This window comes from Anomaloglossus baeobatrachus, chromosome 3 (assembly GCF_048569485.1).
Source record: "Anomaloglossus baeobatrachus isolate aAnoBae1 chromosome 3, aAnoBae1.hap1, whole genome shotgun sequence".
In the NCBI taxonomy this organism is placed as follows: domain Eukaryota; kingdom Metazoa; phylum Chordata; class Amphibia; order Anura; family Aromobatidae; genus Anomaloglossus; species Anomaloglossus baeobatrachus.
This window is the reverse complement of record NC_134355.1, coordinates 220,573,142-220,588,400: the sequence shown is the minus strand read 5'-3', so window position 1 is coordinate 220,588,400 and position 15,259 is coordinate 220,573,142. Positions and strand designations below refer to the sequence as shown.

The 15,259-nt window shown below is 46.4% G+C and overlaps 1 protein-coding gene across 1 annotated transcript in view; it reads right to left on the bottom strand.

Moving 5' to 3' along the window:
• Nucleotides 1-5,042: 5,042 nt before the first annotated feature.
• Nucleotides 5,043-15,259, bottom strand: part of MAP1LC3C (microtubule associated protein 1 light chain 3 gamma) — a 198,036-nt gene continuing 187,819 nt past the window's right edge. The window contains exon 4 of the mRNA XM_075338211.1: nt 5,043-5,202. Within this exon, the coding sequence (XP_075194326.1) occupies nt 5,043-5,202 (160 nt within the window). The remainder of the gene's footprint in view (nt 5,203-15,259) is intronic.

Here is a 15,259-nt window from a genome sequence, read left to right as displayed (position 1 = left end):
GGCGTTCCAAGCGCACTTCTGTAGGCCGCATGGGTATCCCGATAGAGTCCTTACCGACCAATTTCTAGCATTTGAGGCTGAAATTTTCCAGGAGTTCTGTAGCTTGTACGGGTGCAAGAAGATACGCACCACACCCTATCATGCACAGACAAATGGGATGTGCAAAAAGATGCACCATCTAGTGATCAATCTGCTGAAGACTCTTCCCCTTGAAGAGCGGAACCAGTGGCTTGAAAAGCTACTGGACCTTGTGGACATCTATAACAACATTCCGGTGGGCTCCACCAAATGCACCCCAGCTTACCTGATGAGAGCAAGACCTGGAAGACGCCCAGTGGACTTTTAGATGGAGGTTGAGTTGCCTGAAACCTACTTGCCCGGGGCGGATTGGGACTCATGTCGCCAGATCCAATATGAACAGATTCAAAAGCATGTTTGAATCAAAACAGAGAACGGCAAGAAAGGAACTTTAACAAGCAGGCAAAAACAACCCCTTTCTCATCAGGTGAGATTGTGCTGAAGAGGAAGGGAAAGCTGCAGAAATTGGATGATCAATGGGAAAAGGAGCCATATGGGGTACAACCATCCAACTTCGACAACCAGAAGACCTGCCTAATCAGCAAGGACCAGGGAAGGACCACGGCTACTGTCTCCTGAGACCATTTAAAAAAAATGTCCAGAGCCCTTAAGAGTAGCAGATGGACCTCAGCCCCAACCTCAAGTGATGGAAGGAAGAGAATGATCCGTACCATTCTAGGTGACTTCCCAGAAGATTGGCCTATGCAGAATGGAGCAGTAATAGTCCGTGTTAACATTCCCACAACCCATGGAAGAACCAGAACAGGAAAGGCTTACTGGCATTGCACCCACTTCAGCATCTAGAGTAGCACCTGTACCCTTGCCACGCACACGTTGAGTCCTACCAGCTACACCTACCACTGAGTGCGAGGGACCTGTAAAAAGCATTGCCATGTCACAAGGGGGGGGGCAGAGGGTCTAGAGTTGAGAAGGTCAACCCGGGTTAACTTTGGTCAGCCCCCACGGAGGTATAGGGAAGAATGTTGATGCTACCTGTAATGTGAAGGTATAAACTGTTAGGTATCTGTGTTTTCTTTTATTGTTTTACAAATTTTGTTATTTTCCATATAGAGTAATGTTGTTATGAAACAACAGAGTTTTAATCAACCAGGTTTAAATCAATAGAGAAATTCACTTGATTAGGAAGAAGATCATGTAATGTGTGGACCAGGTGCATGGACTTGGTTATATTTATGCACCAATGTTTAGTAGTAAAAATGGACCATGGTCATAGGACTGGTTGTGACCAACATGAACTTGTGTATTGTAAATGGTTGCACCTCCTGTGCCCACCGGAATCGTGTTTTGCAACACCCGGGACCTTAACCTGGTCAAGGACCCACGAATAGGTATGCAGCGGGTCAGGTTGTTTGGGTGGCGGGTTAATGGGATCTGGGACATTGGGACTGGACTGTCACAGGAAGAGGCTGCAACGGACCAGGTTGAGCCTCCGCTACTAACATAACCGGCAGCGTTCCATTGTTGATATGATGAACTGAAAAGTACCGTAACGTTTAAGTGCAAAGCCTCCCTAATATGGGATGAAACCTGTAAATAAAAATGTTCTTTTCTATTTTGTAGTTTTGAAAAAAAAAAATAAACCTCTGATGTCCTGTTGCTCGAGGACGAGCTACGTTTAACCAAGGGGGAATGTGACGCCCCTGGACTATCAGGTCGTCACAGGGTATATCACAAGCTGCCCTCCCATGCAGTATCCACCTCCTTCTTGGTTTAGGATCCCTAACTACATGGTGTTGCCTACATCAGCTAATCAAATCCTAGATACACCCTGCACCACACCCACCAGTGGACGACTTGAGTGGAATAGAGTCGCCCACCTCGGGGGTTGGGGAGGGAAGGTCAGGAGTGTCAGATGGAGAGAGTGGGGTCTGAGAAGTGAAAGTGAGAGGAGGTCAGGAGCAGGGCTCCTGGGAAGCAATCTAGGTGGCAGACCATGGTCTGGGCCTAGAGAAGCTGGACCCCCGGTCGCAGGGGATCGTGGCAAGGGGCACGGATCTGTCGAGGATGACAGCCGGCGGCCTTGCACCATCTCTGGGCTGGGACCAAGGCACGACTGGGTACGTGGACCCTAGGTTGGGGAGTAGCTTCAGGCAACCCGATAATTTACCCGAGGAGAACTGAGTCTTCAAGAGCCGTTCTCACCCGCTCTAAAAATCGGGGTATTAGCGCAATGAGGCGGATAGGAGTTTCCAATTCAAAACAGTCCAGAAAATCCCAAGCATGAGCCCTGAGAGCAAGCTCCCACACTTAGCCATAGTGGGGAGCGGGACCCGGCAAGTTTCACACTACCGGGACCACCAAAAAAGTAAACTTCGTGCCACGAGGCAGGTAACGGATCACCAGGCAGCACCATTGGGGAAGCTCCCCTCAGTGGTAGCGGCATCCAGAGACTTGTTTAACTAGTGTACCGCCCCGCGGGCTCGGCTGCGTCCGCCGAATCGCTCGGATCCGTGCTCGTACTGTGGGTGGTGGCTTGAGCCTCTCACGGACCCGGGGGGTCACGTCGCTCTGCAAGGGAGTTGGCGCTACACGCGGGGACTTGGGTGAGGAGTTCCACGGCCGGGGCCGCGGTGGTTTGATTTGGGATGTAAGTTCGTGACGCCACCCACGGGTCGTGGTGATTGTAGACACCACCGCTGCGGTGAAGGTATGGGAGCTCCTGGGAGCGGTGTAATGGCGCAGCTAGGTGTTGACCCCTCCGTGGGTATGGGGTGTTGGTCCCGGGGCCCGGTTGGCGAGGGCCAGGGTGCAGGGTGGAGTGTTGCGGTGCGGCGCGGTGCGCGGCCCGAAGGCACTGGTGTACTCACTATGACACAAGACACCGGAGTCTCTAGTAAACCAAACGGAGTGATGAATGGGGCCCGCAGCCGGCTGCAGCTTCTCCCAGAATAGGTTGGTGGTTTCCGCCTTTCTCCTGCACCTCTGTATGTAAATGTTTGACTCCTATGCCTAGACACCGGTAGTACGCTCCCCGACTTGTATATGCCATAGGAGCCCGTTTGCCCGCAGACGCTGGCCCTTTGGGTCTCTATGCCTTGACGGTGGCTTCTACCCGGTATGGTTGGGCTGTTGTCTTCTAACGGGACTTGTGTGGGATAGGTCTTAAGTCCAGTCCGCAATCAGTTGATTTGACTCGGCCCTGTAGGATTGGGGCTTTGTCTGAGTACCCCTCCTGGTGCTCCGGTTTCCAATCGGTTCCCCGGTTCGGTACCGGCGGGCCATCGCCCGACCCCGGTCCCTACGGTTCCACCGGCTGTAATCCCAACTCCTGCAAGCGGCCACCACAGTCTGCCTCCTTGCCAAAGGTGACTGGGCTCCGACCCAGCCACTGGTTAGTCTCTTGGCAGGCCTGGACACAGGACTGCCCGTGAACTTGACTGCTCTACTCGTCCTCTAGACTACTCTCCACTTGTACTTGACTGACTGTTTTCCCGCCTCCAGGCCTGTGAACTCATCGGTGGGCGGAGCCAACCACCTGGCTCCGCCCCCCTGGTGTGGAAATCAAACCTGGAGGTTGGTGACAAGGCTTTTAGTTTGACTGATGTCACCTGCACGGGAGGGGGTGTGGTGTTGTGTGTGACTACCTGGGAAGACCTGACTAGTCAAGGGCGTCACACTAGTTGTCGGTGTCAGCTTAACGGACTGAGCAAGTACAACAGTGACCACCTTTGCATCCAATGACACTCCCCCTACCATCACTAAGTACCGAGGTATCCCCCCTACCCGTGGAGGGTCACAACACCTGGCTGCCCCCATTCCATCATTTCTGGGTACTCTCAACTGCAGCGGTGGTACTCCTAATTACCACATACCACAGTTGGCGTCACGAACTCTATAATATCCCTTGTAAATGCACCCCCCCCTTCATTTGAGTGGCCGTACGACCCCCAGGTCCGGAGACCCTCGAGTCACTGCGAATCCGGATCCGAGCAGCTCGGCTGCTAGCACGGGGGCGGCACAGTTGTGCTAGACACAACTGCATGATGTGTGCAGTATCATAAGGTGTGCAGTATCCCTTCACTTCCATTTTTTCTCCAAGATAAAACCCTATTGCGCTTCTATTGTCTTGCCAGCCCTACTTTAACCAGTTTTCAAATACTGGAGGATATGGTATGTCACAGTCTCATGTTAAAGGGAAAGAATTTCCAGTACCTACAAAAAGAGGATACAGATTTATACATCATATAAAAGTAAATGTAGTATATGATTCTGATAGTAGTGCATTTTCTACATAATCACTGTACTGTATAGGAAACAGTAGAGCAGTGTCCATGATCCACATGTTACCCGAGAGGTCAGCTGCAGCCAAGACAGCTCAGGAAAAGAAGCAGAGCTGGTCCTCTTCATCCAGCCACTACACTGCCCTCTCAGTAATGAATTTGTATGACACGCTAGGCCAGCTGAAGATCTGAGATTAAGCAGTGGTTTGAAAAGCTGCAGAACAAATCAAGTTGTAATGCAGTTACTGCAAGGGCATTGTGCAATAATACCGCAACACTCAGTTTTGGAACAGTGTACTTAGGAACAATCTGAGCAGGCAGGAATAAGTAGTATATAATCAACTATTCAAAATTGGAAAAATCCAATAGATAACAGATGATCCTAAAAAAATAATTTTATCTATCTCCTCCCAAGGTCACCCATGGCAGCTGGACTGTTGACTGAATCAGCCTACCAGGAATTTGCTCAGTAGAGCAGATTACTTGTCAAGGCTTGATCTCCACCTTTATCCTATATTAAAATATAATATTGAATAGTTTATTTTTCAATGTTGAACACTTTATTACAGTTATTTAATTGAAAAGTTAAAATGTGCAATAAATCCATAAAAATCATTATATGCAATTAAAACAAGGACCATTTTGAAATCAATAAAATCCCAGTTTGGGATAAGAAATTTACTGTGAAGCAATTCTAGATGAAGTGAAAAATTTAAATCTCACTCAACCGAACATCTCCTGAGATGCATATGTCATGTATAAAAAGCCATCTTCATCCTTCAGGTCCTTGTACAGTTCTGTCATAGTGAAGGACATACTGACCAGGTTCCTTTCATTCACCAGGATATAAAATGCTTGTGTTGCTGACAAGTTCATCCGGTTTCTGAAAAAGGAAACTAAACTTTAGCAGAATGAAGCTTGTGCATCTCAGCAGCCCGAATGCTCACGAAGAAATGTTAGGCGATTACACTTGGATAATTTGCAGAGAAAGTACAGTCATGTGAGAATTGTAAACTCCTATTTTTTGGAGGGGTATTAGCAAAGGACCCATCAATTGGTGTTCCTGTGTGGACAGACTCACTGTTTAAATTAGTACATAGCACCAGTGAGGAAATGTTAATAAAACTTAACTTTTATTTTATATTCATAAAAAATGTGCAATGTGCAGTAAAAGAATACACTTTGGATCACCCGACGGGTAGCCAAAGGCACGTTATCCTATACCATATCAGGATACCCTTGGGAAGAAAACCATTGGGGGAATAACCACTATATGTGTTGTTGAGGGCAATTCAAAACCAGCCGTGCGCATATATAGTAGTTCAAAGAAATCGGTATGGACAATGGTCCCACTACCAACATGTAATGTAATTAATCCTAGAAATACCAACGGCAAAGGAACAATCTTTACCCCTTTATCAAGTTAGTTAACACACAAACAAAGCAATAATATGGAAAGATCTCACCAGTTTAGATGATCTTCCAGTGCTTAACACAGCATTTTCTTAATGGAGGGGTCACAGCGGGGCTTGCAAACAGGCTTGATGTAACTTGCCCTAAACCCCCTTGACTCCCGTCCTTACAAGGACAGTCCACATCTGAACCTAGGTCCTTGTAAACAGATGCCCCATATGCCTCGCGACGCGTTTCGTCACAAGTCGTGACTCCTCAGGGGACCAAGCATGAAGACCGATGTAGAGGGCCAAAAAATGGTGTGGCACCTGCAAGGCTTTTCCACCAAACAACCGTAGTGCACGGAGTGAATCTCCCAGTTGTAACTTGACAAACATGGAACGGTCTTGTCATCATCAACAGTCTAACCGTACCAGCAGCACCGTATCTGGTGCTGGTAACAGCAATTTTATTGAATCGTTTCATAATTTTTTTAGACCATCCTTTGCAAGGCCACCAGAGACAACAAGTCTGACACATAGTCAATGGCTGGAGAGGATGATACAGGAGTATCTCCAAATGAACATCGATGCCATGACTTTGCAAATGGAACCTTGCTCATTTTGGGCTTCAAAACTTGAAAAATGGCCTGAGCTCTCCACTTACACCTTGGAGATCTTGTAGTGTCCAGCTGCCAGCGTTGTCTCAGAACGTGTCTTCAGTGCTGCTGGGTATGTGCTGACAGATAAGCGCACGCGTTTGTCCAGTGACAATGTGGACAGACTAACGTTCATCAAAATGAACAAGTCGACTTCCTGTTCCAGCGCTGAGGATGTAGGACGTGTGATGAGGAGCTCCTGCACCTACAAGAGATCACACTAAGAATCAGGGACGGATCTGTGCACATCCAACACCCCAAAGACACAGCTGCTGTGGGATAGCTGCCTCTGCAAGAGACTCCCTTTGAAAAAGCTGGGTGAGAGACAGATTGAGGGTCTGGCAGATGCACCGGGGTAGAGACCGGAGGATCCCCTGACCCAGGACTCCTGCTGTGGAGACTGCTGCTGTTATCCCTCACTCTGGCCAGATTATAGTGAGGAAGACAGAACACAGCAGTGCTGGGCTGGAGTCTGCTATTAAGAGCTGAGGCCAGAGACAGAGACTGAATCAGGGGTAAGTCGGGGTGGTCCACGCTCACCCCCCTCCCCCGCTCGGGTAGCACAGATCACTGAATTGCTGGTTGAGGTCCCCACTGGTGTCCCTCTGCCCCCATAGACTGTGCTAAGTAGTGCCCTCACCTGTGCTGAAGAGAGAGTCCTGTGCTGGAGATCTGGATGGCAGAGATAGCTGCATAGTGAAGTTTTCTGGGCGGGAAACCTCAATTTTTTTTTTCGCTTTTAAAACTCAGACTGCTGGTTCCCCGGGAAGCAGGAAGTGAGACATCTAGTGGGTGAAACAATATAGTGCATCTCACACAGAACCATCTGCAGGATACTGCCTCCCTCTAGTGGCCATCAAACAGAACTGCATCTTGCAAATTGATTGCTGGCTTCTGAAGCAGCTGAAAGCAAGCCACTCATATACTAAGACCCTCACACTACAATTTATTGTCTCCCCTCGTTAATGGGACAGTGCTTTTGCAACTTACAGACCTGTGATTTATGGAGCGGTACCTCCTATGTAGTGCACAAAAAATGGACTACTCTCGCGTAAGAGACAGGGCCAGCAGCGAAGGGGAGTAAGAAATGGCACCGAGCCCCCTGGAAGAACAAGCTCCTGTTGATATATCTCAACCGCTTCACAATGCCTTTATGAGTGAATCTGCCGAACACTCTAATGACAGCAACAAAGAAGTTGACACTTACATCCAAACGGTAGACTTTAAAACAATGGCAACAGAGGTTGCAGCTAATATCATGCCAGAGATCCAGAAAACTATAGAAAAAGCTATCTAGAATGCCCTCCACAACTTTCAGGGGCAATTAAACAAACATAAAGGACAGATAGAGGAGTTGGAACAGAGAGTATCGTCCCTGGAAGAAGATAACAAGCAACTGTCCTCACAGTTAGAGGAAATGGTCGCAGAAACGAAACGCCTAGCGGACAAGGTTGAAGACCTCGAGAATAGGTCCAAGTGGAGCAACCTGAGAATGGTGGGGCTATCTGAAGCGGTTCCCGTAGCCGAACTTCAACGCTTATGTGAAAGAGATCTCCCGGCGGCTCTGGGAATTAATAGAGGCTGTAGAGTCGAAAGGGCTCACAGGGTGGGACCAGACATGCGCTCCCATGCCCAAAAATCTGGTGATCAGACAAGACCACGCCAAGTGATCATGAAATTTTTAGACTACAACGACAAGTTTGAGATAATAAGGGCCTATAGAAAGAGAACCCAACCATTGATCATAAGAGGAATGAAACTTCTTCTGTTCGAGGATTATTCTGCAGATGTGGCCAAGCGAAGAAGAGCATTCAGCAAAATATGTGTGTCTCTGCATCAAGCTAGGAAGAGCTTCACACTTCAGTACCCAGCATTACTGAGGATTTTCCAAAAAGATGGTGTCAACATTGTCTACAACTCGGCAAGGGACGCCGAAAGAGACATTGAAAAAATACTGCAAAAGGCAAAAGCTGCAGAGAGAAGAGGAGACCGAGAGGGGGACAACCAAACAATGTCACCGAAATCCCAGAGGTAAACAGGTCGTAATAGGTGAAGCAACCCAGTGATAACTTGTGAATGGTGATGTAGTATATACCCTTACCCACTTTCCCTTAAAACGGTCTGGACTCTTATCCGAGCTGTTTGTAAGATGATACCAAGACAATGAATGAATTAACCTTTTTTTTTTGGAAGGAGAGGACGTGGGGGTTGGTGGGGGAGGGGCCAGGAATGGGTTATGTCATGTCATGTGGGGCCTGCCATGCCAGAGGACGCTTGTTCACATCATCTCTATCTCCATCTGGGGATGTGTCCTGTGGTTTGGTGGGGGAGGGGGTGGAGTGGTCTGTTTAGACAAATTGTGAAGGGATAGTTGGGGGATACGGATGTCATCCTGATTGATATTCCCTACATTTCATCTGGTGCAGGTTGAGTTTCTCTAATATGCTTGTGTAATCAACCACTTTCCCAATCTCAGAAAAAAGTGAAGTCCATAGCACTTGTGGTGGTGTGCGCAGTTCGGAACATACCACAGTGCATTTCGAATTTAGAGTTATTGTTGCCCTAGGATATTTTTCCTTGTTGTGTATTTCTTGTTCTTTTTTTAACACCTTTCTTCTTTCAGGAGTCACAGACTCCGCATGCTGTTTAACCCTTCCACAAGTATCAAGTATCTGATAACCGGTAGTAACCAAAACTAACAGGGACTCCTATGATTGTTATTTCCTGAAATGTAAAGGGTCTTCGATCTCCGAACAAAAGGTCTAAGATACTGAGGCACCTTAAACGATTCTCCCCAGACATTGTCCTACTTCAGGAGACTCACTTATGGGAAGAGGATTTTTTCAGGCTTAATAGATTCTGGGTGGGGACAGTAGTGGGATCGGCAGCACAGGGTAGACATGCAGGGGTAGTGATTTTGTTCCACCGCAACTTCGTTTTTAAATTATTGTCTCAGGAGTGTGACGACCAGGGGAGATGGGTACGGGTCACTATAGACCATGGAGGAGAGACCTATTCTATATATAACATTTCTGGCCCTAACGGTTCAAAAAAATCCTTTTTTGAAGATCTAGAGAGAAAAATTGTCCTGGATAATTCTCCCTTGATAATTACTGGAGGTGACTTTAATATGGTACATAGGATAGAGGAAGATAGAAGGAGTCAGGGTAGGACCCCCCAGAGAGAGGAGAACGCACTCACCTCTCTACTTAAATCAGACTGAGCTGAGGGATGTCTGGCGCTGGCTGCATCCTGATGCTAGAGAATTTACGCACTTTTCCCATGTCCACCAGTCCTGGTTGAGAATTGACTACCTCCTGACCTTGAGAGTCTATTACTCAGGTTGAAGTCGGTCGAAATTTTTGATTTGGTTATATCAGATCATGCCCCAGTGGGTATGGAACTGACGGACAGGGTGGTCAGGGGAACAGATTTTATATGGAGGTTTCCAGCCTTCCTGACAAAGGACGAGGGATTCACTGACAAATTGCGCTGCTGGTGGGATGAGTTTGTATCTGACAACAGAGAACATGTAGATGAAACTGCTCTGTTTTGGAACACGGCAAAGATGGTGCTGAGAGGCAGAATTTTAATGTATGTCTCTTCCCTTAAGAAAAAAGTGAAGGAGGGGTATTCTAAATCGAGTGCAAAACTCAGACATGCCTACACAGAGTTCCTGCAGAACCCCTCAACTCAAAACAGAGAACATTGGAAACTGACTAAACAAGAGTTTGAGACGTGGATAGACAGGAGGGAGCAGGTGTATAGATCTAGGCAAGAGGTCGAATTGCTTAGATATGGCAACAAAGCGGGTAAGCTTCTGGCGAAATTGGCAAAGGGACGTTTACAAGTATCACCCATAGTCAGAATAAAAGATGCACAAGGAAAGGTAACCTCTGATCCCAAAAAAATAAATTCAACTCTACAAAACTTTTATAAAGATCTATACAAACTCTCACACACAAATACGACAGAGGGTAGAGCCTTCCTCCAAAGCTTATCTTTCCCTAAACTCACACAGGAGCAGCAGGATGTAATTAATGCAGACATAACTGAAGAAGAGGTGAAACAAACTATAAATCATCTTCAAAATGGAAAGGCACCCGGTCCTAATGGGTATAGTGGGGAATTTTACAAAGCACTCAAGGAACAGGTTTCCCCGGTATTGACTACTTACTACAACAACATTTTGACAACAGGAGATATTCCAGGTAGATCCAAGGAGACGTATATCAAAGTAATTCCAAAGCAAAGACCCCTTGGAGGCTGGTTCCTATAGCCCTATTTCACTTATTGACTTAGACCAAAAGATTATATCCAAAATAATGGCTGACCGCTTAGCAATGGTGCTTCCCCAACTGGTGAAGCCAGCTCAGGTGGGATTTGTTAAGGGAAGAGCTGCAGTTAAAAACAAAAGAAAAGTCTTGACAGTGTTGGACGAGGTAGGACGACAGCAGCATTTAGGAGACAGACCAGCCCTCCTAACTCTTGATGCAGAGAAAGCATTTGATAATGTTAGTTGGGAGTGGCTGGGGGCGACGTTGGACTTGTTCAATTTAAAAGGCAAATTTAGAACATTTTTGAATGGGGTCTACAATAGTCCTACAGCTAGAGAACACACACCAGGATTCCTCTCTGATTCTTTTCACTTGCACAAGGGGACCAGACAGGGATGTCCAATGTCACCATTGCTGTTCAACCTGGCCATGGAACCCTTTGCTAGATTTATGGAGGAGTCAGATCTATTTGACAGAATCAGAGTAGGCAAAGATAAAGTTAAGATTGCTCTATTTGCGGATGACGTCATACTTTTTTTGTCAAGACCACTAGAGCAGCTGAGGAGTATCTTTGACTTTATTCAGAAATTCAGTGAATATTCGGGGTACAGGATTAACATCAACAAAAGTGAACTTCTAGAATTAGGAGTCAAAATACCTCAGGAGCAATGGGTCAAGGTAGGTCTGGACCTACGTATCTCAAAGTCATACATAACGTATTTGGGGATAAAGATAGGGAGGAGACCAGATCAACTCTATTCCCTTAACTACACCCCCCTTATAGGTAAAATATTGTGGGAACTGCAGCGGTGGCATCACTTACCAATATTTCTTTTGGGTAGATGTTACCTGGTTAAAATGGTTAGCTTTGCCAGGCTCTGCAAACCCTGCCCTTGATTTTAAAACATTTAGACATATATAGACTGAAGAAGGCCTTTACACATTTTATTTGGACAGGTAAAAGACCCAGAATAGCACTAGAAAAACTGATGCTACTGAGAAGTGAAGGCGGGGTCAATTTTCCAAATATACGTGCTTATAATATCGCCTCTTTATTTAGACATGTAGTGGACTGGTTACACAACACTAGTTGCTACTCAAACACCCATCTAGAACGACAGTTAGCCGTTCCTTGGGATCTGACCGCTCTTATCCCCACTAGGCAAGCTAAACTGCCACAAATAGTGAGATCCTCCTTTTTACTAAGGGACACCATAGTATGTTGGAAGGTAGTGAGGAAGGCCTTTCAGCTTCCCTTTCTGGTTTCCAAACATATGCCAATATTTGGTCACCCCGAGTTCCCCCAGGGAGCTGAAATAAAGAGGGTCATTGATCAGATCTGTGACCAGTTGCAGACAGCGGGGTCCATTATGTGCCGGGAGGAAAAACGGTGGATGTCTCCACAAGAAATTATGGACAAATTCAAGATACACGGGAAACATTTGATACAGGTCCTGCAGCTTCATTCTTTTTGTCAGACCAGACTCAAAAAGTTGGAGAGGGAATCTGTCTCTCATGCCTTAGATGACAGTATAGGCCCGCACACCCAAACGGCGAGTATCACCTCAATGTACAGCACCATGAGGCACAAATTTGTTAAATTAAAACAGCGCAAAATGTTCAGGACATGGGAGAGGTGGACAGGAGATGAGGAGATAGCGAAGACAATATTACAAGGGTGGGAAAGGGTGACAAAAACCACCTTGTGTGAGAGATGGAGGGAGAAATATTTCAAGCTCATGCACACAGCGCTGTATGGCTTTAACATCCCGCCTTCCCATAGCTGCCCTGGCCGGATTACAGCGTGTCCTAAGTGTGGAGTGCCCTTTACGAATCTGTGGCATGGTGTGTGGGAGTGCACAGAAGTAACAACATATTGGAAGCAAGTAAGGGACCAGATTCAAGCATGTTGGGGAACGAAACTTCCACAAACACCACAGACTCTGCTCTTCCACCAATTACGACCCCCGAATCTGAATCTCAGAGTATGTTACACAAAGTAAAGATTCCTAGAAACATCCACACATTTTTAGTGGTGGCTCTTCGGGCTTTGTTTAGTGAGTGGCTTAAACCAAACACTCCATCAATGGGAGCAATAATATCTCAAATGAAACAACTATTGGGACTGGAACTGATAGAAGCAGAAAGGAGTAAAGAAAAGTGAGCAGGAAAAGTTTTTCCGCTGTGGAAAAAATTCATTGGTTTTCATTATAGTCCTCAAGAAATCTTGAAAATAATTAGCCCTTTCCGCCATACAGAATGGTATTGTCTGGAAGACCTGGGAGGGACGTTGGGGTTTTTGGGAACATCGTTAGACACTTAGCATGTACCATATGGAGATGGTAGTCGACACCATAGCAAGAACATAATTGTGGAAGGGTTCACACTCACATTCTTATTCTTTGTTTGTGATACTACCTTTTATTTTTTCTTCCTTTACAAGGTTTACAGTTGCATTGACGAACAAATTAATCTCGTGTATGCTGATGTTTACTATTTGACCATGGAACTGACCATTTAATTTTTTTTTGTTATGTTTAATAATTTGAAAAAAAAAGAAGAGGTTTAAAAAAAAAAAAAAAAAAAAAACAAAAACATTAACAAGTCATGGATCCACAAGGAATTTACTACCCCTGTGTCATCCTGGGGAGACTAAATGCTTGTTTATTTGGAATGTGCTTGATGCAAATCTACCTGTGAAGTGTACAACTGGGGCACAAGTGCTGCCACTGAAGGGGTGTCTGTGCGGCCCAGTTTTTGAAAAAAAAAGGAGACTCCGCTTGGAGTCACCTTGCGGTGTTTTACATGATTTTAGAAGGGCATGCCATGCCTATATCTGTGTCTCGTCCTCTTTTTCCTCGCAACACTGTTCTGTTTTCGCATGAGAATTTGTTCTAGTCACTTTCCCATGTGTTTGTGTTGTGAGTTGTTTGTCACCTACACCTTTGAGGGGTGTTTTCTAGGTGTTTTTGTGTGTTTGTGATTGCCTCCCATTGTTTCCTATGGGGTTCGAGTGGTTCGCCAAACCGAACTCGAACGCGACCTCCGTTCGGCGAACCAAGCTCGAGCAGAACCGCAACCGGTTCGCTCCTCTCTAGTCACTTCCACCTCGTCCACGGCCCTTATCCCCTCTTTTTCCAATTTTTTTGGTTTGATTATTGACGGTGAATACTGTAACATGACCTTTTCTACAGGCAGTGGAACAACACTCATGCCGGATTGTTAAACTTATGGTAATAGTTCCTCACGATAGCTGTTTCTGTAAGTCTAAAAACTAAAAGGTACCTTTATGGGACAAACTACCACTTGGAGGTGTCGACAAAGATGTTGTGAATGTCTTTGAGCCCCAGGGATTGACAAAAAAATTTCTTTTAATATTGGTTTTTGGCACTCAGACTGTTTTAGTAAGAACAAGCCATTATATAGGTTCTGTAAGATATGAAGCCCCCAAAACTATGCAAGGTTGTGGCTAGGAAGGTACTGGCCTTGAGGCACAAGTAGTGACCTTGAGACCCAAGTATTAATAAAAATTGGGTAACAGACTGAATTGAGATGGTGGCTGACAAGCACTACACTACACCTGAACCAGTTGTTTTTACAATTTTGGGACTTTTTATTGCAAGTTGTAATACCTATTGCTAATATAACAGACACAGGGGATGTAGCAGTGCTGAGATTGTTGATTATTAGTAGCAGATGTCAGGATACCGAATACCTCGAATACCCCATTATCCGCCGGATCCCGAATAGTGGCGAATACATTCGCTCATCTCTAGTTTTAACCTTATATTCACCTTCAAGATTGATCAGAGTAGTATCCTATTTCTGGATTTAGAAATAATCATTGAAGGGGGGGCTGCTGTTCACACTAACATGTATAGGAAACCTATGGCAGCAAACAGCCTCCTCCTCTGGGATAGTCATCATCCACTGCCCCTTCACAAGGGTATCCCGAAGGGGCAGTATTTAAGAGCAAAGCGGAACTGCTCTGATGTCCACTCTTTTCGCGTTGAAGCATCCAAATTGTGACACAGATTTAGGTAAAGAGGGTACCCTGAAGAGACACTTCGAGGAGCCTTCTATAATGCCTTGAGAAGTGAGATTCGTTATTTATCCCCAGACTTAGGGAGGATACCTCTGGACAAGTGAGGATTATAGGCACCTCTAATGAACAAACAGATCATGTTTTTGGAGTGTTAGGCTGTGTGCGTGTCGTGGGCGGAGGGGACGTGCTCGCCACGCTTGGGTCCGGGGCTTCTGCTGCTCGGTGGCTCGAGCGGTGGGCCGGACCCGGGGACTCGAGCAGCGCTCCTCACCTGTGAGTGAAAAGGGATTGTTTGTTTGGGGAAAGAGTTCGTGACGCCACCCACGGGACGTGGTGATGATGGCACCACCGCTGCTGAGGACGGGGATCCCGGGAGAGATGGTAGGGAGCAGCTAGGATGTTGGCCCCTCCGTGGGTAGGGGTTGGTGATCCCGGGGCCCGGTGATATAACGGGGAGGCTGGATGGCCTGGGTGCAGGGTTGCAGGGACAGCGCGGCGCGGGTGCCAGACGGCACTGGTGTACTCACTCAGACAATCAATGACAGAGTCTCTGGTAAACCAAACGACC